Raw genomic sequence first — 27742 nt, 5'->3', positions numbered from 1 at the left:
CTGCCTCTCCTTTAAACTGCATCTCCAGGTGAGCCTTATGAAAGGAATCAGGTTCCTTTCCTTCCTCGTAAGCCACACAAGTCACGTTGCTCTCTTCTGCGTTCTCCCCTGTGCTCCCTAGGATAAGGAGGAGGTGGGCCTTGGTCTTCATCTGAACCCCCTCTCCCTTGTTCTACCTCTCCCCTGCTCTGCCCAGCCTGCCTTTGCCCTTCCCCAGTTCCCTCTACAGCCAACGGAGCCACTCTCCCCCTCTCTGTCAGCTGTTCGTCTTCCATCTCAGAGTCAGACTCCAATGGGGGCATGACAGTATGTATGAAGTTTTTATAGAACCAACTGGCAAGCAATTTTGTAACGTGCAGTGAGTAATAACAGAAATTAGCAGGTTTTTACACCTTTCCAGTTGGTAGCACCAGTGGTTTTGTACGATATGTGGCTAATGCCTTATAGTACTATTCTATGTGACATTTAAGCTGCTCTGTTCCATTGTGATTGCCCTAGTTTCATACTTCAGAAGCAGATATTTTATAACAGTGAGCTACATAATTGAATCACTTCCTTGAACCTGCAAAAATTTCCTATGTCATTCCCTTCAACTATTTGCACTACTCTCATTTGCTAATAATGGAATTTGCATAATGAGAATTAGAATCTTTATCTATTATGTCCCCTTGTGTCCAGCCATCCGTTTGACGAGAAGAGGCTTTTGAGGATAGCCTTATACAATGGTTACAAAATCTTGCAACCAAACGTGACAATAATAAACAGAGAAGATTCTTTGTGCTACAGAGAGCTGATGTTGAATTGAGGCATCGATTTATGAAAACTAAAAGTGAATTGACCAGAGAGAAAAAGATGGAGAGGATATTGTATCAGGCATTTGTGCCCTTCAAATGAATACAATTTGGGGGGACAAACTGCCTGAAAAAACTCAGATGATTCCACTGGGAAGTGGGGGGAAAAATCTTCCACAAAGAATGGACACAGGGTATTCTCAGGACCCAGTTCCAGTTATCAGTGATAAATACTTTTGCTGTGACTAAAACTCAAGCAAGTAGAAAATATTTCTAAAACCTTTCTGGTAGGTAGATTATGTATCCTTCTAAAAATGTGGCATGTGCTTAATTGGAAAGTAATATATAAATAAAGCAAGACTCCAACCACTAGATGGTGCTATCCATATTCTTAACACAGAGAGTTCTATTAAAATAGGTCCCTTCTAAAGATCTAATGCCTTTACCAGGAATCGAACTAAGTAGTTGGGTCAGGAGTTTTAGGCTGGGTCATATCATTCAAATTATGAGATCACACAATCCTGATGACAGATTTATAGATACATCAGAGAAGGTTTAATAAAATAATTCCATCTTATCTAGCAGATATATGTATGTATGTATGTATGTATGTATGTATGTATGTATGTATGTATGTATGTATGTATGTATGTATTTGTGTTACAACCCCTGGTATGCCCAAATATGGGAGGAAGCTCACTACTCCCTCTTTCTGTCCTTCGGCTCATCACAGAAAACCATCCAGGCAGAAAACCATATTTTTATTTTTAATGTTGCCTTTTTATATTTGTGTTGTATTTGTGCTGATAAATAAATAAATTATTTTATTTATTTATCAGCACAAATACAACACACACACACACACACACACACACACACACACATATATATATAAACATAGAATAGTGTAGCAAACAAAGAATTTCTCCTACTGAGGTGTGCATGACATGGATTTTTAACTTGCTAACTAACATAGTTCCTTTGTATTTTAATTTGATTTATTTTCTCTCTTTTAAAAAAGCTGTTCAGGTTTTATTGGCTTTCAACATTCCTAAACTGATAAATAGGCTGGAGAGAAGCTCCAGATAAGAAAATGTTTGTTAGTACAGATTGGGGTCTGGTTTATCTCTTTTGTGAACTCAAACAACCTTTTTCCTTACAATTTACGCCCCTTCTGATGGCAGACCTCATTTTAATGAACATGTGTGATATTATGGGATGCAAATGTGTAACATGTTTGACTCAAGGGTGGGTTCCGACTTCTGCTACTGCTGGTTCGCTCAGGAATGCGCTTCGGGCACGCATGCTTGATGTGTGAAAAACAAGATGGCGCTGTGGATAGAACCAGTACAGGGGCGGGGCAGGCCAAGTTACTACCTACTTGACCGAACAGGTAGGAACCCACCTCTGGTTTGACTATATCTAACTTATTTCCTATGCAAAGGGGACGTTACTTTTATCCTGTCCAATTCACTTTCCTCTTGCATTTTCTTTGTTGTGTTATCTATAAAAAGGAGTGAAACATGAGGCTCGGGGTTCTCTCTCTCCTTTTTCATAAAGAGATCCCACTTTATCAGGGTACTCTAATATACTGCCTTCAAATGATCTTCCAACTCGGTTGCTTATTGGGAAGGTAAATCGAGGCACAGCCTAGGGCCAGATTTGGCTATCACTACTAAACACTTGTTCCATATTCTGTATATTTTAGGAACACTGATGGACCGTGCGCTTTACATGCAGAATATTCAAAATGCAATCCCTGAAATTTATAGACAAGGATGGAAAAACTGGCCTAGAAAGTTATGGTGGGTCAATGGCTAATTTCACAGATGAATGAAAAACATTCAAATGAAAGCATTTAAATAACATAGAAAAGACCATAGCAGAGTTATGGATGTCATGCTACAGTGGCAGAGGCATATTCAAAGGTGATACATAAAACCATATTAGATGTTTTCTGATCTTGACCTCTGATTTGTTTGTATCTCACCTTTATTATTTTTGAGCCGTAGTGGTGCAGTGGTTAGAATGCAGCACTGCAAGCTACTTCTGCTAACTGCTGGCTGCAATTCGGCAGTTCGAGTCTCACCGGCTCAAGGTTGACTCAGTCTTCCATCCTTCCAATGTGAGCAAATTGAGGACATATTGTTGGGGGCAATATGCTGACTCTGTAAAACCGCTTAAAATCGTAAAGCACTGTGAAGTGGTATATGCAGTGGTGGGATTCAAATAATTTAACAACCGGTTCTCTGCCCTAATGACCAGCTGCGTAGGCAGGGCTCGGTGATCATGTGACTGTGTGGGCGTGGCCAATTCAACATCAGTCAAGTCAATGGGCACATCACCTTAGCTGTTACAATGTCATAAGGGTTAACTGGAGAGGCAGTTTCTGTAAGCAGAGCAATAAAGATTAGGCTAGAAACAACACCAGAATGTTTCCTTCCTGCCTTCCTTACAGGATTAGCCCTGTAAAGTAGGAAAAAAACCAAAAGAAGATTTCTTCCATCAACTTGTTCTCCGAACTGCTTAGAAAGTTAACAACCGGTTCTCCCGAATAGGTGCAAACTGTCCGAATCCCACCATTGGGTATATAAGTCTATTTTTACAAATAGCAAACATATTTAGCAACAGACCTTTCTCCTCCTATTTTCCTCATAACAATCACCCTGTTGGGCTGAAAGAGAGTGACTGTTCCAAAGATCCCCAACTTGCTTTCATGTCTAAGGCAGAACCTGAACCCACAATCTCCTGTTGAAGAACCTCTATTGGTTCATTTCAGGAGCCGCAATATAATTTGTTTGGGATAACTTAGCTTGTGAGCACCCAGCCATTGCTGCTGTGAAACTAGGTTTATTTTGTGTAGACAATTAGAAAGAATTAAATGATTGATGATAAACAACCACGTGTATCAGTGATGGAATAGGGAGGGGGATATAACATTAAATAGCGAAGGTCTATGTTGGACTATACATCACGTTTCTTTGTTTTCAGAAATGTTACACATGATCCCACATTGACCTTCATGGGTTGCTGGGAAGAAAGCAGATAATTCAGTGGCCAAATTTCTTTCCCAGAGCACCTTATCAGTAAAAAAAGTTACACCAAGTGAGAAGTTTAATTAGTAGGAGCTGAAACCCAGAAGGGCAGTAGAAATCTCCCCCACAGAACAGAATGAGACAAGAGTTAACTGTGCCAGCAACAGAATAAACAAGGCACTCCCAACCAATCAGATCATATTTCCTTAGCAACAATTTGCCCGTCTTCTGATTACTAATATCTACCTTTGCCTGATGAAACGGCAGTTGTCAATAACATCATTTCTTTCTGTAAACCTTTAAACAGCCCTGCCTTAAAACAAAGCGGACGCTTGATTTGGAAAGGAATATCCCTTATTCTTCAGAATAAAATTATTAAAGAGATTTCCTATCTTGCATGCATAATTGGCTTTGCATGCCAGTGCCAGCATGTCATGGGAGAACATCAGTGAGAAAGACCTTGAGAACTTCCTGTTTTCCCGTTATTGACATTAATCTCTATATATAAAAGCGAAAACCGCTCATGCCGGATTATGAAATCTCCAGAACCGTAAAGCCTACAAACTTGAAATGTGGCAGGTATGTTCCTCTTGCCTTCTAGGTGCTTGCTTAGAAAGGATTTTTCAAAATGACCATCAGATCATTAGTATTTCTTATATTATTAGTAACATGCTAAGGAATTAGACATTCTACTCCCCCTCCTAACCTGAAAACTTGGGTGTGGGCATGGGCAGCCCGTGACTCATCCGGCCTGCTGGCTCGGAGATTGGAGAGGAGCCTGTGGGAGAGAAGGGGATAAGATAGGAGAAGGTTCTGTGGGGCAAGACTGAGGTAGAGAAGGGGATAAGATAGGAGAGGATTCTGTGGGGCAAGACTGAGGGAGAGAAGGGGATAAGATAGGAGAGGTTTCTGTGGGGCAAGACTGAGGGAGAGAAGGGCATAAGATAGGAGAGGTTTCTGTGGGACAAGACTGAGGGAGAGAAGGATATAAGATAGGAGAGGGCTCTGTGGGGCAAGACTGAGGGAGAGAAGGGCATAAGATAGGAGTGGTTTCTGTGGAGCAAGACTGAGGGAGAGAAGGGCATAATATAGGAGAGATTTCTGTAGGGCAAGACTGATGGAGAGAAGGGGATAAGATAGGAGAGGATTCTGTGGGGCAAGCCTGAGGGAGAGAAGGGAGAGGCCGATTATAACTACTCATTAATTTTCAACTGCAAGTGTCGATTTATCAAGCTCGATCACATAGTGTCGTAGCGGAGCACGGGTATTCAGCTAGTGAGTTATATTATTTCAAGACTGGGCGTGTTTGGAATACTGAAGACTGGCTGTCAGCAGATTGCTGGAGGCTGACACAGTAATAACTCACCATGGAATTAGAAGTATTCCTGACTATCAATAGACATCCTCAGTCTAACCTCAGCGATATAAAGATCTAGCAATCTGGCTTCTATCTAGCTTTCATATATATGCCAAAGAGAAAAGTAAATATTTTGAATGAGGTCATTCACTCACTACAGTATTACTTACTATTGGTCATGGAACACGGTATTTACCAACCTCTTTACATGGTCATTTTCTGGGGCAATAAACTATAGCTTCATTTAGTCCTGAAATTCAAGAAAATCTTTCAGATGCTTCTCTAAAAAGGCCACTTGTATACCAGAATTGAACCCACCGACTATAAGATGGGCAGATAATGAGGCACACATCAAATCCTCTTCAAGACTGAAAGTGCCTCTTACATGTACTCTAAGAAAAAGTGAAAACACAAGTGCCTTGGCCTAGGCAACTGTTTCCATGGAGAAGAGGGATTAAGCCCATCTGAGCTAATGTGAATGGAGAGGACAAACACCAACCCGCAGAGAATTACCTCATGCGATATAATTAGCAAACACGTTAATTAAGAAATACTGGTTGCTGATTTAGGCAGAGGTTTGTCCTCCGAGCTTGCTGCTTGGCTCCCGGACGTTTCGTTACCAAACTAGGTACCATCTTCAGCAGAGGCAGGGGGCCGTCTTCTGCTTTGGAGGGGGTGTGAAGTGTTTTGTTCATTTATATAGGCCCTGGATGGTTGGTTGATCTTGTGACTGGTTGAATCACCAGATTGATTGAATCACTAGACTGACTGAATCACAAGGCTGATTGATTCACAAGACTGGTTCTGGTCTTGTGACATCTGACTGCTTCCTCTGAGGAGCAAAATTCAGCTGGTGAGGGGCTGATCGGTTCTGTCATTGATTGATGGTTCCGAGGGTCCACTTCCTTATTGGTTCATACACTCATTCTAAATCAGTATGTTTGTTGATGGCAGAACCAGTCACAAGACTAACTGATCACCGAGGACCTATATAAATGAGCAAGACTGTTCACCTCCATCTCACCCCCCCCCCCAAAAAAAACCTGGCTGACGATTTAGAATAACAGAGTTGGAAGGGACCTTGAAGGTCTTCTAGTCCAACCCGCTGCTTAGGCAGGAAACCCTACACCACTTCAGACAAATGGATATCCAACATCTTCTTACAAACGTCCAGTGTTAGAACATTCACAACTTCTGGAGGCAAGTTGTTCCATTGATTAATTGTTCTGTCAGGAAATTTCTCCTTAGTTCTAAGTTGCTTCTCTCCTTGATTAGTTTCCACCCATTGCTTCTTGTCCTACCCCTAGGTGCCTTGGAGAATAGTTTGACTCCCTCTTCTTTGTGGCAACCCCTGAGATATTGGAAAACTGCTATCATGTCACCCCTAGTTCTTCTTTTCATTAAATTAGACATATCCAGTTCCTACAACCGTTCTTCATATGTTTTAACCTTCAGTCCCCTAATCATCTTTATTGCTCTTTTCTGTACTCTTTCTAGAGTCTCCACATCTTTTTTACATCGTGGCAACCACAGCCTGTGGCAGTGAGGACTGGAGAGAGGTGTACAAGTGCAACCATAAGTATATGTGTATGAGGAGTCTGAATTCAGATCAATTCTCTCCCTGTGGAGGTGAGGATTGTACAGGATGGAGTTGTATATGTGATTATACAGGAGGCGGTTATCCGGGATGCGCTCACCTTTCCAATATCCGCAAGATTCCTGAAACTAACGAAGTCTCTTTCACTGTAGACCGGAACCACCCTCTGATGGTTAGTTATGGAATTGGTATTGATGGGTCAGGAAGGGATCCATCTACCTACATCACGATCAAAGTCCAAACTATACGGAATGGGGAGGTAAAGTCCTTGGGTTGGTCAGTATATGATAACCTGCAAGAGTTGGAAAAACCTCTCCCCCTCAGCACGAAGGCAGTAAACCTTTTTGTGGAGATGGCTGAGGAAGTAGCAAAAACATTAACAGTTAAGAATTGCTTTGTTTGTGGTGGGACTAACATGGGAGAGCAATGGCCTTGGGAGGCATTGGAAGCCCATCTGGAATCGTGTGGACGCTCACTACTAACTTGGTAGGTCAAAACTGTTTTACTAGGAATGGCTCCTACCCAGTTGGCCATTTAATTTGTCTGGGAACATGGGATGTTGCCTATACAAAATGGGATTCGCCCTCAGGTCTGCCTGCCCCTCTCCACTTTGACCAAACTTTGTTGCCTTTCCTCAGTACAAACCACAGCTCTTCCACCCCATGGGTAGCCCCAAACAATATGTACTGGATCTGTGGAAACATCGCCTATGAAACACTCCCCTATGATTGGTCAGGTTCCTGTATCCTAGGATGGATAAAGCCATCTTTCTTCCTTCTACCTATTCAAAAGAGACAGGTATTGGGAGTCCCCCTCTATGACCCTATGGGCTCCAGAAGAAGGAAAAGGTAAGTAGATATGGCCTTCTCCAACTTCCCTTGTAAAGAACTGTCTGAATATGAGAAAAGTACGTTTTGGGATACTGAACGCATTGTTTGTACCTATGGGAAAGCCACTTGGGCTGAGGACGGTTCCTGGGGATACTGCACCCCAATCTATATGCTAAATCGGATCACCAACCTAGCAATATCCCAAAGGCACAAAGTCGCAGGAGCTGGGGGAGGGGGGGCAAAGGCATTCACATTGTTTGACGCCTTTGGGATACCGCTAGGTTGGTGGGTGGCGCTGTGCCCAGCTGGAGCAGGGGGTTGCCGGGCAGCTGCTCTCATGAGCAGCCACCCGGCAATGCCCCTTTCTAGCCAGGCAGAGCGCCACTCACCGACGCAGTAATATCCCAAAGGTGCTAAGCCATGTGGCGCTCTGCCCGGCTGGAAAGAGAGGTTGAGCGAGCACTTGTTCTGCCTCCAGCTCACGTGGCTCCCAGCCTCAACATGCCCAGCTTTCCCTGCAGGGCCAGGCCAGGGCGCCGGTGCCGCCCCACTGCTGCCGTGGCCCCGTTGCTGCCACCGCCCTGCTGACGTCGCCGCTGCCATGCTCCAAGCATAACCAGCTTCCAAACTCCAAAGATCTGCTGCCGAGTCTTCCAGCAGCAGCAGCTCTGGGACTACGCTCTATGGTTGTGGGCTGGCTGTTGGAAGACTCTGGTGGGAAAGACTCAGCAGCGGATCTCCAGAGTTTGGAAGCCAGTTATGCTCGGAGCATGGCAGCGGCGGTGGCAGCAGGGCTGTCGCAGGGAGAGCTGGGCATGGTGAGGCTGGGAGGCATGCGAATTGGAGGCAGAACAAGTGTTCGTGCAACCTCTCTTTCCAGCCAGGCAGAGCGCCACACGGCTTAGTGCCTTTGGGATATTACTGGGTCGGTGAGTGGCGCTCTGCCCGGCTAGAAAGGGCCAGGTGGCTGCTCATGAGCGTGGTCACCTCATGGCGGCTTTGTTGCACTGCTGTGACAGCGCAACACAGCAGTTTGCCCCTGTGCCCGGCTTTTCAGGCGCCCGTTTGCAAGAGAGCAGCCACCCGGCAACCCCAAACCAATAAGTCGTCCCCCCCGATAATAAGGCTCAAGCAAAATTTTTGGGGGGGGGTCAAAAGAAAATAAGACCCTGCTTTATTTTCGGGGAAACACGGTAATGAAAATATCAATGTGTAAAGAGAAAAAGTCTTTACCGTAACAGCAATAGGTATTCAAACTTCCTGCTGCGTTTATCATTTTCTCTATCTTGGTAATTATTGTTAAGTTTATGAATGTGGGAGAAAGAGTGGAAGAACCTTGGGGCGGAGTCAAAAGAGGATTCAGCCTACAGTCTTTCAACTCAGTGGTGGGTTCCGGATTCCGTTGAAACTGGCACGTTGCGACAGGGCCGGGCGTCCACCTCGGACACGTGAGCTGCACGCGCATGCACACTCACTGCCCTACAACGCTCCAGCTGCTCGGCGGTCGCACAGGCACTGTATGCTGCGCATGCATGCACAAATGGCCCAGTTGGCTTAAAAACAGGTAAGGAACGTGGGCGGGCTGGTGGGTCCAACAAAACACCGTTTCGGTACAGTGGCCATGGCTCCCAGCTGCCACCGGTATGCCCGTACCGGGGCGTACCACCTGGAACCCATCATTGATCCAACCTCTCTTGAATTCCATTGACCCTTATCTAATGCCAAGATACTGTTTACTTGTAGCTGAGTAGATTCCTCTGCATAAACATGATTAGTAATACATTGATTTAATTGGATCTTCATGTGTGCTCCTATTCTTTCATGCCTGACTTTATTATTGCTGGAAGAAATATCCATCTGCTTTAGTTCCAAGTCGGGAGAAAGACACTGGAAACATGGAGGCTGATTGGAAAGATGGTTTAATAATGAAGCAGAAGCATCAAGCTCATGGTTCTGGTGACGCTGACCACACGGAGTTGAGAGTGGGGGAGGCGGTATTTAAACCTTATCTTGGGCTTTGTACTTGAACTTCCTGTTTCTGTGCAAGAACATGTATTCTATTGGCTGTTGTCAGACTCCCATGGGGCCATCTACAAATGCTAGGAGTTTGTCTGAGCTAAGTTTGGTTGAAGTTTCTGATGCGATGTCAGAATGCATCAGAAATTGTCCTTATGAAGCCATGTCCTTGGAAGGCTGTGCAGGGAAGTGCGCTCTGGCTCTTAGTGGGTTAATTCTATTATGTCCTGAAGTTTCATGTCTTAAGCTGGCCCAGTCTTTCTTAATGAGTATAAAATATCTGCTGGGGGCAGGGAGCTGGGACTCTGAGTTTCTGTCTCCCTTAAGATGTTTTATTTCTCTTTTAGGGGAAATATTTTATCCTGCCTTTTTAAAAAATATCCCTCAAAATATTTCATTCTTCTAGGAAGGGAGAGTGGTGGCTTCCCACATTATATTGTAGATTTATATGTTATTGCCTGTAGAGTCAGATGACTAAGCTAAAAAGGACTTACAGTAATCAATACATTTATTTGTACAGTAATACATAAATTCATTTATTATTTATCAGATAAATATTTATTTATCTGAAGGGATGCAGTGGCTCAGTGGCTAAGATGCTGAGCTTGAAAGGTTGGCAGTTCAGCAGTTTGAATCCCTAGCGCCACATAACGGAGTGAGCTCCCATTACTTGTCCCAGCTTCTGCCAACCTAGCAGTTCAAAAGCATGTAAAAATGCAAGTAGAAAAATAGGGACCATCTTTGGTGGGAAGTTAACAGCATTCTGTGCACCTCTGGCATTTAGTCATGCCGACTACATGACCATGGAGACGTCTTCGGACAGTGCTGGCTCTTTGGCTTTGAAACGGAGATGAGCACCGCCCCCTAGAGTCGGGAACGACTAGCACATATGTGCGAGTGGAACCTTTACCTAATAAATAAATAAATACTGTCTGGAATTTCAGGTTCACTTGAGTCCTTCATAAAGAAAGATGACTCCATACTAATTTACATAATTATCTCTATTACTTTAAGAGATGCTAATACCAATGTGCACTAAGATCACAAATAGATTGTTTCCTTGTTTTATGAAGCCACCAGAATTTTATTCCTTTTTGCGCATATGTATGTGTAGGCAATGAAAGATTTGTAGTCAGAATCAACTACAGAAGAATTTCAGACAAATACCAAATCCAAAAAGAAATGTAGACACGGAGGAGGAAGACAGTGTGATGGATTCCAGGAGGGACAATAATTCATTCTAAAATCCCCCACATTCTTCAAGACTTAGATTTCCATTTAAAAGGCCATTAAATACTGCAGATCTTTCTTCTTACAAATCCAGAGTTTTATAGCCCTCTGGATGTTTCCCTTCATCTATTGTTATTTTGCATATTAGGGGCTGCAGATGGTTCAACAATGGAAGAGGACCCCAGATTGTGTACCCACAAAAAATCTAAAATATTCAGCTTTGCTATTTGTTGTTTTGCATTTTCCAATAAATGGAGCATTTAAATATATCTAATATTATAATGCTATTTTTTTCATTCAAAATACCCTAAAAACTATAGTGACTGGGTGACCTTGAGCCAATCACTCTATCGGTTCAACCCACCTCACAGGGTTGTTGTGGTGAAGAAAATAGGGGGAAGAAGGAGTACAGCAGTGGTAGGATTCAAATAATTTAACAATTGGTTCCCTGCCCTAATGATCAGCTGGGTAGGTGGGGCTTGGTGGTCATGTGATTGGGTGGGTGTGGCCAACTCAACATCACTCCCATCGATGGGCGCTTCGCCTTAGCTGTTACAATGCAATAACGGTTAATGGGAGAGGCAGTTTCTGTAAGCAGGGCAATAAAGATCAGGCTAGAAACAACACCAGAATGTTTCCTTCCTGCCTTCCTTACAGGATTAGCCCTGTAAAGTGGGAAAAAACAAAAGATTTCTTCTAACAACCGGTTCTCCGAACTGCCTAGAAAGTTAAAAACCAGTTCTACCGAATAGGTGCCAACTGGCTGAATCCCATCACTGGAGTACAAGTAGTCCTCGACATACAACAGTTCACTTAGTGACTGTTACAAAGTTACAAAAAGGTGACTTATGACTGTTTTTCACATTTACAACCTTTGCCTCATCCCCATGATCATGTGATCAAAATTCAGATGCTTGCAACTGATTCATACTTATGATTGTTGCACGGTCCTGGGGTCATATGATCACCTTTTGCAACCTTCTGACAAGCAAAGTCTATGGGGAAGAGAGACTCATTTAACAACCAACCTACTAACTTATCAACAGAGGTGATTCACTTAACAATGGTGGCAAGAAAGGTTGTAAAATGGGGCAAAAATCACTTAACAAATCTCTCAAAACCAGAAATTTTGGGCTCATAAGTAGTTATAAGTCGAGGACTACCTGTATTATATCGATTTGCTACGTTGAACGATATAAAATAATCAAGGCAGGATAAATTAAATAAACATACAAAAATAGTCAATGAAAACTGCTAAGAAGAACCTAGGTGCCTGTGGGCATGTATTAACAGCCATTTTCTCATTGATGTCCATTTTAGCAATTTTTAAATATTATTTTTTATTATTTATTTATTTATTTTTAGAATGCATTTTCTTTATAAGCTCAAAATATAAAATACAAAAACACAAAAGCAAGTAAGAAACAAAAAGAAAAGGAAGGAGAAGAGAAAAGTGTGGAAGAGAGGGAGGAAACGCTATACCACTTTAGACAAATGGTTATCTAATCTCTTCTTAAAGATTTCCAGTGTTGGGGCATTCACAACTTCTGGAGGCAAGCTGTTCCACTAAGTGTTCTAACTGTCAGGAAATTTCTCCTCAGTTCTAAGTTTCCTTCTCTCCTTGATTAGTTTCTACCCATTGCTTCTTGTCCTTTCCTTCAGATGCTTTGGAGAATAGTTTGACTCCTTCTTCTTTGTGGCAACCCCTGAGATATTGGAAGACTGCTATCATGTCTCCCCTAGTCCTTCTTTCTATTAAACTAGACATACCCAGTTCCTGCAACCGTTCTTCATATGTTTTAGTCTCCAGTCCCCTAATCATCTTTGTTGCTCTTCTCTGCACTCTTTCTAGAATCTCCACATCTTTAAATAATTTTTAGACATTTAGATAAAATGAAGGCTATATATTGTTGTTAATTCCAAAAGATAATGGCTAAAGAAGATAACTGTCAGGGGAAAATCCAAAATTATTAGCAGCAAAGCTGCATTCAGTAGAAATTGAACAGACAACACTTTAGGATCCAGAGGGTTATTAGAATTTGGACTAGATTTCTGTGCCATATATAGCCTATATCAGGGGTTGGAAACCTTAAACACTCAAAGAGCTACAAAGGTCCTAACTGGAAGCTCCCCCCTCCCGACCCCCATTCAATTCTGGAGCCGACCGGAACTCTGGTTTCCACACCATAGTCTCCTAGCATGGTGTCCTTTTTCTTCTACCTTTCCTAACCAAAGGCCCTATCAATTGTGGTGTTGACTGGAAAACCCGCCCCTTGCCATAGAGTCTCCTCCTGGAGCGCTGTGCTTTCCCCCCCTCCCAACCGGAAGCTCCTCTCAAAATTGTGGTGCTGACTAGTGACATGGAGCCACAGCAGAGGGATGAAAGAGCCACATGTGGCTATAGAGCCACAGGTTCCTGACCCCTGGCTATAGGTTGAGTTAAATCTGACTCTTTTTTCAAAGATTTGTTTTGCTGATCAATGAACAAAATAAATTGACTGATTGGCCAATTGGGGCTGTGTCCTTGGTAATCTATTTGTGAAGACTTTTTTTATATTGTTAATTGAGGGAAGCCTAATGTTCTGAATCCAGTGTGAGCATCCTCTCTATCAGTCAGCTGCTTTATAAAGAAGCTGCAACCTTAAGGAAAATCTGCTGTGCAAAATGTTAAGCATTCTTGCTTCAAGATCCAAATACTGCAGTCCTGGAACTGCTGGTAGTCACCCACACAAGAATTAGCCACATCTGATCCAACTTAGTTTTTTTTTAATGAACGGAGATCAAGTAGTGCTGCCATTTGCTGCACATGCTATAATAACCTGAAGGCATTTAAGCATTTATTCAGAGAAACCTCCTTAAATTTGGCTATATCTGTATGCACATGTAATCTTTCCACAAAACCACCTTCATAAGGAAGCTGAAATCCTTTTATAGGGTATAGGGTTTCCTGCCTAGGCAGGGGGTTGGACTAGAAGACCTCCAAGGTCCCTTCCAACTCCACTATTGTATTGTATTAAAAATGTTCCGGACTTTTAAAAAGTCACTTTCCTTTCATGTAATTCCGTTTTGGAACATTGCTTTTGAAAACATTACACAGTGGCAATGCACAATACAGTATTTTCCTGGCTGAAACTGGCAGAATTACTACAATTTTGCTCCCAGTCATAAGTCTTACACTATTTTGAAGATTTTACCCCTGAAAAAAATTAGAAATTGCATCCTTTCATTTAAGACAGAACACTCATTAGGTTTCAAGGAAAAAAGGCTGAATACATCAGTTGCCCCATTATATAGAAAGCCAAAGCTATGTAGTAAATGGCATTCCAGAGTCTAAATATATTGCCTCCCAAGTCAACAATTTTAGTACAGAGAACTGCTGACACATTTCTAGCTTTATTTAGATATTTTTTCTGTAGGGCTGTGCAGTAATCCAGATTTGAAGGACAAAATGTCATTTGTGGGTATGCCCATAACATTTAGCAGGAACAGCTTAAAACAGCTAATCTATTCCTATGCAGCTGTCTTATGCAGTTCCTGTAAAATCCTGGGAAAACACGTATTTAATTTCAGGTGTCCCAGGTAGGTGCTACGCATGTGGCCATCTGTACTGCATATTTTGCCCTCTGCATCCAGATTTCTTCTATGTGGGCAGTCCTCCTTTAGCGACTGCCTCATTTGGTGGCCTACACAGTTACGATGGTGATGAAAACATAACTTCGTTTTCAATCCTTGCATTTACAACTTTTGCAGGTCTGCAAAGCTAAGGAAAGCTGAAATAAGATCACAAGCACTGTTGTGGTTTCATTTAGCATCCGCTTTGCTTAACAGCGAAGTTGCTGGTCCCAACTGTGCTCACGAAACTACGTCTACCTCTATACTCCAGGCTGTGATGCAAGGAATAATAGAAACCAAAAATAGAAGAAAGGTCCCTGAAGCTGTATGATTTGGGATGGGGAACATATCACTTATAGACTTAAGAAAAACACAACCATACCTCCTAGATAAAATAACAGCATAAGGAGGATGTATCCATTCTTTTTTTTTTTTTTTGAAAAAAGTTTTATTGGTTTTTTTAAAACATTTATAGGGAAAAGGGTAAATGGAATGGTTACAGATTTTGGCAGTAGCAAGTGTGACAGAGGCCCCCTCCCTCCAATCTCATAGGTTACATCCATATATCAAGCATTAGTCCATAGTCATAAAAGATCAGCATATTAATTCTAGAAAAAAAATTTTTTTTTCAGTCAGCTTATATTGTTATAATATATAATCTAGATATAATTTCATTATTACTTTCGGTTTGTTTATAACATTGTGGCTTTCTTATTCATTTTTGTGATCTGAGCTTTCTTGGTATTGCCCCTTCTCCCCCTGCTGGCAGAGCTCCGGCCCCTCCCGTGTCCTGTGTGACCATTGTGGTATCTTCTGTTTTTTCTAGGTTCGCTTTGTTTTTTTCCATAAAGGCCTGTGCCTCTATGGGTGTGTTAATTCTAATTCTTTTCTCCTCCCAGAATATCAGCATACCTTCAGGCATCAACCATCTAAACCACACCCCCTTCTGGTATAATTTATTCGCCAATTGCGAATAATTTTTCCTTTTCTCCCTAATTTTTTTGGGAATCTGTTTTAGAATGGTTATCTCCCTATCATGGTATGTGAGTGTTTGCCCCCTTTGCACACCCAGAATTTCATCTCTTGTGCTTTTCCTAAGGAATCTAATATGAACCTCCCTGGGCACATTGTGTGTTCTGGCATATACTGAGTTCACTCTATAAGCCAGATCTATCTCCCATTCCATCTGTTGTTTATCTTTGTGTATGTATTCAGCTAAAATATTAGTCATTATGTCCCTTATATTTTCCCCATCTGTTTCTATTACATTTTGGAATCTAAGATAGAAGGACATTCTCTCAAAATCTGTTTTCATTTGTTGGGTATCAAGTTCTTTGTTTCCCCTCTGCAAGGCCTCAACCCCCCCTCTCGCCTCCGCCACCCCACCCTCCACAACGTCCAGTCTCTGTGAGTTCTTATAGATTTGCACTTGATTTTCTTTGATTTCATCTTTCATTTCCCTTAGCTGTTTCTTAATTTCCTCTTGGCCCTGTAAAATTTGTTGGAGCATTTGTTGAAAGTCTATCTCTGTAGTCTTGGGTTGCATCAGTTCTGTTATCTTTGACTGTGTGGCTGGGCTAGATGTTGCAGATGTTGGAGCAGAAGTAGCGAAACCAGGTTTTCCCGGAGGTGGTCTTTTTGGAGACATGGTTTGGAAAGCAAAGGAATCAATCACTGTAGAGACTGGGCAGCTGGAGAAGAAGAGCAGGCAGACGAGTCCAGGAGACAGAGAATCCAGACAGATGGGAATTTCTTTAGTAAATCTAGCAATAGGTGAAAGTTTTTTTTCTCCAAAGGGTTCAAGGAATCACAATCCACAAGAGATTCCTCTGGGTGGCTCGGAGACAAAGACCGGAAGCCTGAATTTTGAAGGTGGAGTCAAATTTCACAGTTCACAAAGACAACGGAAGTGTGCCATCTTGCCCTGCCAGTTTTGGGCTCAGAGGCATAGCAAACTTTTGAAAGTTCAGAAAATTCTCAGTTCACCCATAAGTTCTGGATCTAAGTCCAAGGAAAGTCACTTTTATAGGGGTGAGGCATCATTAGTTGGCTCTCCCCCTCCCTCCTTCCCCTGGGGGCGAGAGCAAAATCTTTTCAAGCCGCTTGTCCAAGGGGGGGGGAAAATCCCCCTCCCTCTAGCCGCACCTCCAGCAAAAGTCCGAAAGAAACTTTGTTTAAAAAAGGGCTGAAAAGTCCATTAATTCAAAAGAGAGGGAATGGAGAAGGGAAGCCTCTCACCACACCGCCGCTGCTTCATTCAGAAGTATATTCTCCGATCGGCATGGGGCGAGACGCGCACACACGGGCGCCCTCCGATACTGCTCCCCGGTGCCTAGAACGAAGCGGAGAAGCCCCCGCCAGCCGCCGCCGACGCCAGGACCCTCCGCGAGCCGTTCCCTCGGCAGGACGCCTCTCCGGGGCGTCCTGTGCCCCCCCAGAAGCGGGGGAAGCCCACCGGGAGAGCGGGAGCAGGCAAAGGCTTGCCTGTCGCCGTAGCCGCCGGAACCGGAAGACCAGGATGTATCCATTCTTGAATAACAGACTTTTTAAAAAAATTCTAGAGCAAAATTAAACATGTCAACTGTATGACTAAAATCAAAGCTGAAGTTTTAAAAATATAAGTAGCAATTAAAAGAGGGGCAGAACAGCATTAGGTTAAAAGGGGGAGTTAAATTTTCCTACAGCCCACAATTCTGGCAAATCCTGAAAATACTATTTGCAAAAGGAAAAAAAAACAAAACAACAGGCTGTATTTTAATATACATATTCATTTAATCAATGCATAAGACATCAGACCTAGTTTAGCCTCAATATATATAGTAACTAAGTTCTAGTTACTTCCAGGACCTTCCAATCTGTAAAAGATTTTTTCCTGGAAGTCCTCACTTAACATCATTCATTCAATGACCATTCAAAGTTACAACAGCATCAGACAAAGGGACTTATGATCAGTCTCCAAAGTTGTAAGTGGACATGGTCATGTGATTTTTCTCTTTATGGCCATATTGCTTAACAAGGAAGTCCCAGTTATCATCATTAAACCATAGTGACCTGTGATGACTTTTTAAAGAGGAAGTATTACTATGTTATCATTTTCATCCCAAATTATTTGGATGTGTTTATGTTTTCATGTATTTTTAATTGTTGTCTTAAACTGACCTAGCTGCTGGAATTAGATGTTGTATAGTATTTTTCCTACAGCCATAAACTTGTTCTGTACTGGCGACCAGTCGGGTTGCTTCAAAATTATCCTGTAGTCTGAGTGTGGAGACCCATACACAAGGACAGTATTACAAATTGTGTGTGTTACATCAATAGGGGAGACCTCCCAGGACACTGAAATACCAGAGGTCAAAACATTTTGGAAATGGTTAGTAAGCTCAGCAGAGTGTTATAAACTTCATTACATGATGATTTGAGACACATCCCTCAAAGTGCCCTGAACAATGAATAATGTGTTTGCATGTTAGTATGTTTTTGCTTGTGTTAGTGTGGGGAGGAGGGAAGGAGGGAGGGAGAGAAATCCATATTCATTAGCTAGCTTAGATACAGTATATGTTACCATATATAGCTTGGCGGTTTTCCATTTAGAACATATCCACATTTGAGTAACTTGGATGTTCCTTATCACAACATGAAGCTTTTGCATTCTCCCTGCTTAATTATTTCTAACAGAAGTTGTGGTTTGGGGTGTAGCTATATATCCTTATGAAAGTTGGACTATAAGAAAGGCTGAGCGCCAAAGAATTGAGGCCTTTGAACTATGGTGCTGGAGAAGACTCTTGCAAGTCCCTTGGACTGCAAGGCGATCCGAAAGGTCAGTCCTAGAGGAGATCAACCCTGACTGCTCAAATATTTTGGCCACCTAATGAGAAGGAAGGATTCACTGGAGAAGAGCCTAATGCTGGGAAAGACTGAGGGCAAAAGAAGAAGGAGACGACAGAGAATGAGGTGGCTGGATGGAGTCACTGAAGCAGTAGATGTGAACTTAAATGGACTCCAGAGGATGGTAGAGGACAGGAAGGCCTGGAGGAATGTTGTCTATGGGGTCGCGATGCGTTGGACATGACTTCGCAACTAACAACAACAACAATATATCCTGAAGTTTAACTTTCTATGCAGGCTAAGGTGGATGCTTTCTTCCTTCAAAGCACAACTTTTATGAAGAATGTTGCTAAATATAATCATGAAAAGTCTAAGAATGAATCAATCAATCAATCAATTTCCGTGGTGTGTGTGCGTGTCTGTATATGTATGTATATATAGATGTGTTTATGTATGTATGATATAAGAGTAAAATTCTATCATAACAACATTGATATGACATGAGTGTATTGGCACTGCTCAGTTGTTGTTTTTGTTTAATATATTTTTATTATTTTTACATTTAAAACAATGCAGTACTGCGAAGTCGAAGTGACCATACATTCACATTTTATACAGCTAGTCTCAACCATTAACAATTAGCCTGCTTAATACATTGTCTATCCTTCTGTCCAATCACAATATATACAGTTTGTTCCAGTCTTGTCACCTTGTCTTATACCAATCATAAAATCTCTTCCAGACTTCAAAATATTCTGATTCCCCTTTATTTTTATGTTCAAGAGTGAACCTATCTGCTTCCGCACAGGGCAACACTTTTCTGATTATGTTTACCGTGTTTCCCTGAAAATACGACCTGTCCTGAAACTAACACATTGCCACATTTTTCGTGTGGGCAAAAATATAAGCCCACCCCCGAAAATAAGCCCCCTGGATAACCCCACCTCCGGCCAGGCAGAGCACCGTTCACCGACCTAGTGGTATCCCGAAGGTCCCAAGCCGTGGGAGCCGGGGGGGGGAAGGCGCTCACGTTGCTTGCCGTCTTCTGGATACCGCTAGGTTGGGGAGTGGCATTCTGCCTGGCTGGAGGGGGGAGTTGCCGGGCGGCTGCTCCCTTGCAAGCGGGCTCCCGAAGAGCCGGGCACAGCCTCAGGGGTGAAGCAGCCATGAGGTGACCATGCTCACGAGCAGCCATCCAGCAAACCTCCTCTCCAGCCAGGCAGAACGCCACTGGAAGACTCGGCAGCGGAGTTTTGGAATTTGGAAGTTGCTTGGAGCGTGGCGATGGTGTGCTGGTAGAGCTGCGCAAGGGCTTGGTGAGGCTGGCGGTGGAACAGGGGCTCGCGCAACCCCCTTCTCCAGCCGGGCACAGCTCCATGCACTGACCTAGGGCGTATCCTGAATGTGCCAAGCCGCGGGATCTGGGGGGTGGGCAAAGCGCCACGTGGCTTGGCGCTTTAGTGATATCCCCTAGGTCAGTGAATGGTGCTCTGCCTGGCTGGAGGAGGGATTTTCCGGGCGGCTGCTCTTGAGCGTGATTACCTCATGGCTGCTTTGCCCCTGACGCTGTGCCCGGCTCTTCAGGAGTCCACTCGCAAGGGAGCAGCCACCCAGCAACCCCAAAACAATAAGCCCTCCCTGATAATAAGCCCAAGGCCATATTTCGTGGGTCAAAAGAAAATAAGACCCTGTCTTATTTTCGGGGCAACACAGTAGCTCTGATGTTGTATTTTCTTTTTTCCAATATTGTGCATAAGTTATGCATGCTGCAGTTAGTACATGTATAATTAGATAAAGTGTATCTTTCTTAAACCCCTCCGGTACTATACCTAGGAGAAAAAATTATGGTTTAAACAAGATTTGGTCTCCCACCATTTGTTCTAACCATGATTGAATCATTTTCCAATATTTTTTTTGCCTCATTGCACGTCCACCACATATGATAAAAAGTGGCACTGCTTAGTTTGATGTCAATCAGAAAAAAAAAAAGAATGGCAACAAAATTGAGGACTTCGTTGTACCAAGGCTAAATGGCAATCACTAAATAAGAGACCAACTCAATAATTGGTGTTCACTGTGTCGAGACTCAATCAGCAAGCCACAATAAAATCAAGCACTTTCTATCCCCGTATGGAATGACATAGAGGCTGACAGAGCACAAGGAGCCCTTTGCTCTGCTTTCCCTATAAAGCTTTAAAAAAAAATCTAGAGCCCTACTGTAAATGTTTCTATACAAAATGAAGTCCTGCCAAATTCACTGGGGCAGAAGAGTGCAGCCTCAAGGAAGTAAGACATTCAAGAGGGCCAGAGATAGGGGTTGCTCCTCTATCCTGGTCCTATTAGACCTCTCGGCGGCTTTTGATACCATCGACCATGGTATCCTGTTGCACCGACTGGAGGGGTTGGGGGTCCGGGGCACCGTTTTGCGGTGGTTCGGCTCCTACCTCTCCGGCCGGACGCAACGTGTGTTGGCAGGGGGGCAGAGGTCGACCCTAAGCCCCCTTACTTGTGGGGTGCCACAGGGGTCGGTCCTCTCGCCGCTCCTGTTCAACACATACATGAAGCCGCTGGGTGAGATCATCCGTGGTTTCGGGGTGGGATATCATCTGTACGCTGATGATACTCAGCTGTACATTTCCACCCCGAACCACCCCAACGAGGCCGTCGAAGTGATGTCCCAGTGCGTGGAAGCCGTACGGGTCTGGATGGATGACAACCGACTCAGGCTCAACCCTTCCAAGACGGAGTGGCTGTGGGTTCCGGCCCCCCGGTTCAACCAGATAATTCCATCTCTGGCCATTGGGGGCATTCAACTTGCCCCCGTGGAGCGGGCGCGCAATTTGGGTGTCCTCCTGGATGCCAGGCTGTCCATGGATGAACATGTGACAGCCGTGGCCAGGGGGGCGTTCCACCAGGTTCGCCTGGTGCGCCAATTGTGCCCCCTATTGGACCGGGACGCCTTACACACAGTCACCCATGCGCTGGTGACATCTCGCCTGGACTACTCTCTACATGGGGCTCCCCTTGAAATGCACTCGGAGACTGCAGTTGGTCCAGAATGCGGCCGCGCGGGTGATTATGGGGAGTACCAAGTACTCCCATGTGACACCTCTCCTGCGCGAGCTGCACTGGCTTCCTGTGGTCTATCGAGTGCGTTTCAAGGTTTTGATTACGATCTTTAAAGCGCTCCATGGCTCAGGACCTAGTTACCTGCGGGATCGTATTCTGCCCCATACATCCCTACGACCCATGCGCTCGCACAGAGAGGGACTTCTCCAGGTGCCGTCTACCAGACAGTGCCATGGGGCGGCGCCTAGGAGCAGAGCCTTCTCTGTGGCGGGCCCAGCCCTGTGGAATGACCTCCCCCCGGATATTAGGACTACTACTGACCTCCGCTCCTTCCGTGTCAAGCTCAAGACCCACCTTTTTCAAATAGCTGGCCTGGCTCGACCATAACTTAGTAACGCTCCTGATGGGTTTTTAATTTGGTAATTTTATTAGGGGATTTTAAATTGTATTTTTAACTGTCTTTCACTTAAGTCCATCCTCCTCCATGCACATATGTATATGTCTCTGTTTTTTGTATATATGTTTGTCTTATGTGTATTTTTTATCTGTTTGATTGTACGCCGCCCCGAGTCCTTCGGGAGAGGGTTGCGGCTAATCAAATAAAATTATTATTATTATTATTATTAAGAAGGCCCCAGAATCTCGTGATGGACTATACGTTTACAAATAAATAGACACAAGAACGCAGCAGGTGAAGAGAGGATTATCCCAAAAAAGGCATCATCTAGAGCAGGGGTGTCCAAACTTGGGAACTTTAAGACTTGTGGACGTCAACTCCCAGAATTCCCCAGCCAGCCATGGCTGGCTGGGAAATTCTGGGAGTTGACGTCCACAAGTCTTAAAAGTTCCCAAGTTTGGACACCCCTGACCTAAAGCCTCATTGTTTGAGTTGGGCAGTCTTACAAAACGTATTAATGAATAAATAAGCGGACAACCTTGTGGCAACAATGCCAGAATTACGTCACGCCAATAAAAAAATAAGCTGTATTTTTTTTTCATTCTGATTAGTGTAGCTGCTTCTTAAATTACTTCTAGCTGCCTCTGCAGGGTATGCGGCTGTGCAAAATGGCTGTGCAAGCATACACATGCAAATATAGTCACTCAGGAGCATGGCTGGCTGAGGAATTCTGGGAGTTGAAGTCCACAGTTCCTAAAGTCGCCAAGATTGGACACCCTTGCTTTATATATTCAGAAGTACTTCACCCAATAGAAAACCTAGGAGTAGTAGAAAACGAATAAGCTGTGCAAGTTCTCCTTGCACTCTTTACAGGGTTTGTGTATCTCTATAATACATATTGTACATTGTATAGACGCAATGCTAAGACTGGATTATGGCAGGGTAAATCCAATTAGGAGATTATTTCCAAAACTAATAAGGTTTATCGAGCTATTAATTCAATCCCATTTTATTTAGTTGTATTTCAGACGAGTTAAATTTTAACATAATCAATTAAACTAAAAAAATAGCACGTTGCTTTTTTTTAGTCTATATGAATAAGGTTATCACTTAGTTAAAGAAATCTTATGGGCTTTAATTAAATCATTTGAGTAAATCTAAATGTATCTGCTTGGGATTTACATAAAGACACGAAGAAAAGATTTTGTTTTATTTTTAAGCAATGCTATTGAGAAAATGTTTTAGAAGAAATATGAGTGTCCCTACAAAATAGGCTCAGTAACTTTTCTTTTGCACATAGAACTGAACCAATGTCTCTCTTTACTGTGGGCATGTTTTAAGCAAAATATTACTTGGTCTATGGTTCCTGGGCCCCAGGAACTGGGTATGTCTAGTCTGATGAAAAGAAGGACTAGGGGTGACATAATAGCAGTGTTCCAATATCTCAAGGGTTGCCACAAAGAAGAGGGAGTCAAACTGTTCTCCAAAGTACCTGAGGGTAGAACAAGAAGCAATGGGTGGAAACGTTTCAAGGAGAGAAGCAACTTAGAACTGGGGAGAAATTTCCTGATAGTTATAACAATGAATCAGTGGAACAGTTTGCCTCCAGAAGTTGTGAATGCTCCAACACTGGAAGTTTTTAAGAAGATGTTGATAACCATTTGTCTGAAGTGGTGTAGGGTTTCCTGCCTAAGCAGAGGGTTGGACTAGAAGACCTCCAAGATCCCTTCCAACTCTGTTATTCTATTTATATACTGTACATTATTTTGCTATGATGGATTTTAATATCAGAATTTACGGGTAGTTCTCAACTTACAACTCTTCAGTGAACTGTTCATTGAAAGTTACAATGGCGTGGAAAAAAGTGACGTATGACCATTTTTCACACTTACGACCGTTGCAGCATCCCCATGATTACATGATCAAAATTCAAATGCTTGGCAACTGACTCATATTTATGACGGTTGCAATGTTCCGGGGTGTGTGTCATGTGATCACCTTTTGCGACTTGTGACAAGCAAAGCCAATGGGGAAGCCAGATTCCCTTGACAACTGTGCAGATAACTTAACAATTGCAGTGATTCACTTAACAACTGTGACAAGAAAGGTTGTAAAGTGGGGCAAAATTCACTTGACAACTGTCTCACTTAGCAACATAAATTTTGGGGTTAATTGTGATCATACATCGAGGACTATCTGTACTATTTTATGAAAATGCTGAGAATTATCCATAAAATTATAAAATTAACCACTGCTAAGGAACAATGAGATCTCTTTATGCAACAGAATCCAAGCATTACTCTGATATTTCTTCATGACTGAAGAAATTCAATGGTGAAAAGAGTAAGGTTCTACACTTAGGCAACAAAAATGGAATGCACAGGTACAGTATAGGTGATACCTTGCTCAGTAGTAGTAACTGTGAGAGGGATCTTGGAGTCCTAGTGGACAACCATTTAAATATGAGTCAGCAGTGTGCAGCAGCTGCCAAAAAAGCTAACACAGTTCTAGGCTGCCTCAACAGAGGGATAGAATCAAGATCACGTGAAGTGTTAATACCACTTTATAATGCCTTGGTGAGGCCACACTTGGAATACTGCATTCAGTTCTGGTCGCCACGATGTAAAAAAGATGTGGAGACTCTAGAAAGAGTGCAGAGAAGAGCAACAAAGATGATTAGGGGACTGGAGACTAAAACATATGAAGAACGGTTGCAGGAACTGGGTATGTCTAGTTTAATAGAAAGAAGGACCAGGGGAGACATGATAGCAGTGTTCCAATATCTCAGGGGCTGCCACAAAGAAGAGGGAGTCAAACTATTCTCCAAGGCACCTGAGGGTAGAACAAGAAGCAATGTGTGAAAACTAATCAAGGAAAGAAGCAACTTAGAACTGAGGAGAAATTTCCTGACAGTTAGAACAATTAATCAGTGGAACAGCTTGCCTCCAGAAGTTGTGAATGGCCCAACACTGGAAGTCTTTAAGAAGATGTTGGATAGCCATTTGCCTGAAATGGTATAGGGTTTCCTGCCTAGGCAGGGGGTTGGGCTAGAAGACCTCCAAGGTCCCTTCCAACTCTACTATTGTATTGTATTGTATTGACTGCAAATGAACTATATATTGCTTCAGCCAGGATATTGGACTTCAGCAGAAAACACGTTGGATTTACCTCTCTTCCAAGCAATTGAGAAGTTTCTTCATTACTCACATACTCAGGTTGCCACTGGAAATGATCTCTCTTTAGCTTCACTTCCTGGTTTATGAATACGGTATATGTCATCCTCCTCCATGCCAACCTGCCTAGTCATTCTCTTGCTCCTGATGAACCACTCAGCAATGTCTTCTTTTTCCCTGGAGCTATCATATGCCTAGTGGTAGGACTTATCTTCTTCATCCTTTTCTCATCCAGACTACTCTCTGCCAAGCAAATGTGTAAAATAAACCCACCCTCCTACTAATACATTTCCCTGTAGTAATTAACGTCGATGTTGGTAACCAATTTTGTTGTATTTATTTTGTACAATGACGATAAAGGTTGTGTGGTGTGTGTGTGTGTGTCTGTGTGTCTCACTTTTATTTCATAAAGTCTCCTTCAAGTCTAACTCAACTCATGATGGCTTCATGGACAATCAATGTAGCTTTCCTGGCATGGTGGGGAAATCATTTCCACTGATCATGTGCAAAATGTTTTTCAATTTCCAGTTTCACCTATGATCCTAGTATTTCCAGGTGGTCTCCAAATCAAGTACTAATCAAAGCCAAATGTTCAAGATCAGCCATATGGTTGATGCTGGCTTCATGGCATAGATCAGGGGTGTCCAAACTTGAGAACTTTAAGACTTGTGGACTTCAACTCCCAGAATTCCCCAGCCAGCATGGCTGGCTGGGGAATTCTGGGCGTTGAAGTCCACAAGTCTTAAAGTTCCCAAGTTTGGACACCCCTGGCATAGATGTATCTTAGATCTTTTTTAAAGATTTGTTTTCAATCCCACTTTTATTATTTTTATAAAGAAGTCAAAAACAGCGAACATGACTAATGGGCCTTATTCCTTCTATTTTCCCTACAACAACCCCGTGGGGTGAATTTCTGTTCCTATCAGCAATAGTCAGCTTTCTTCAACAAGTTCACTATCTTCAGTGAGAATGATGGGAGTTGTAGTCCAACACATCTGATACATAGAGACATAAAAGGTAATTTCTACTAAACTTTAAAGCCAGGACCCAGAAGGTTTGAGGGAACAAGGTCAACTTTTCATTTGAGCCCACATCCCAAAGATTATTGCCAGTTTGGTATAGTGGTGAAAGTGCTGGCCTAGAAACCAGGAGACTGTGAGTTCTAGTCCTGCCTTAGCCATGAAGGCAGCTAGGTGACTTTAGGTCAATCACTCTCTTTTAGCCCAAAGCCATCACACAGAGTTGTTCTTGTGGGGAAAATAGAAGGAGAAAGGAGTATTATATATGTTCACTGCCTTGAGTAACTTATAAAGTAATAAAGGCAGGATTAAAAAAACGTCAATTAAATAAATAAATGTTGAGGAAAGAAACCAGCCATTTCAGTCACTACTGATGTTTTCTGTGGGCATTTCTGTCAAAATTGTGCACATATATTTGCTAGATTCATTGTGTTATATTTATTCCCATGCAATACATAGCATAATTCACCTTTAGGTTTCTACTATTTGTAATATATCATATATGGACACAAATAAGTATGAATTTAGGATTCACCATCTGATTAATTCATCGTAAATACCTATCAGTGATCTGCATTATGAGATTATAAATCTTCGCTTGTATCTTTTCAATAATATGCCAAAGAAATACAGATTGCTCAGTGACATGCACATGTTAGATATTTTTATAAGGCAAACTTGATTGACCCAGATCAAATATATCTTTCTAGGTAGAAATGGCTGCCTATGGTGGATCCCATTGACAGGTAAATTATAAAAGGATGAAAACAAATGTAATAAAGAATTGTTAGTTTTTAAAAACGTAAAGATGTTCGTGTTTCTTTTTAAATGTTTTTTTCTGAATATAAACCAAGCTATTCAGTGCAAGATACATGTTCACCCTCAAATATCAAAAAATCAAAAAAGTTGAGTCTACACATAGTTAAGGAGTGCATCCATTGCCATATTTTGATCAGTAATACGTTTAGAATATCAGATCCCTAATAACTTTTGAGCATCTTTGTCACCCAGTGCTGGTCTTTGTATCTTGCATGAATCACTGCCATTTCAGTCTTAGTATACATTTACAGATCCAGATTCAGAATTACATTTGGCCTACAATAAGCTTCTTTTCAGTCGAAATAGTTCAGAACGTATCACAAAGCAAGGAGATCTGAAGGGTATTTTCCTTCCCTTTCTGTTTTTTAAGCACACATGACACATACCAGGAATCAAGACAGAAAACAAACCCCCCAAAGATGGTACCGTATTGAGATGGGGAAAATGAAGGATGAATGAGATCAGCTTTTCCCAAGCCAACTCACCTCTCTCAGCTGCTCTAGCTCCTGTTTGAGGACATCATATTCGGTTTCCAGCTCATCGTACTGTTGTTTAAGGGTCAGCTTCTCTTCCAAGACCACCAGCCCATATTCAGCCGCCTGGATCTTTTCATGGGTGGTCTCAGTTAGTTCTTTGGTCAACCGCTCAATCTCCGATTTATAGCGATCCAGGGTCTCCAAGATCTTTTCTGCAGCCATAGCTTTGGAAGATGATGGTGGCAGCAGGGAGGGGAGGGGGGAGGAGGGAGAGGTGTTGTGTGTGGGAGGGGAGGAAAAGGAGAAAGAGATAGAGAATGAGAGGAAGAAAAAAAGGATGGAGACAGATGGGAAGAAGTGGAAGGGAGGGATGAAGGCAGCCACAGGATGGATGGATGGATAGATGGACAGCAGTTCGCCTTGGGATGTTGTTGGGAAGCGGCCAGCTACCTCAGCTTAAGGCCAAGGAGAGGATGGGATGCAAGATGAAGAAGAA

The 27742-nt window shown here is 42.8% G+C and overlaps 1 protein-coding gene across 6 annotated transcripts in view; it reads right to left on the bottom strand.

Moving 5' to 3' along the window:
- The window catches only part of BICD1 (BICD cargo adaptor 1), a gene marked incomplete at its 5' end in the record, with an annotated part of 125424 nt that extends 97956 nt beyond the window's left edge, over positions 1 to 27468 (bottom strand). For all 6 annotated transcript variants that reach the window (XM_081957882.1, XM_081957883.1, XM_081957884.1 and 3 more), the window contains one exon: positions 27256 to 27468. In XM_081957882.1, the coding sequence (XP_081814008.1) occupies positions 27256 to 27468 (213 nt within the window). The remainder of the gene's footprint in view (positions 1 to 27255) is intronic.
- Between the last annotated feature and the right edge of the window lie 274 nt (positions 27469 to 27742).

Source organism: Natrix helvetica (genome assembly GCF_964273705.1).
Source record: "Natrix helvetica genome assembly, chromosome: 6".
In the NCBI taxonomy this organism is placed as follows: domain Eukaryota; kingdom Metazoa; phylum Chordata; class Lepidosauria; order Squamata; family Natricidae; genus Natrix; species Natrix helvetica.
Note: the sequence above shows the minus strand (reverse complement) of the source record. Positions and strands in the feature narration are given on the sequence as shown.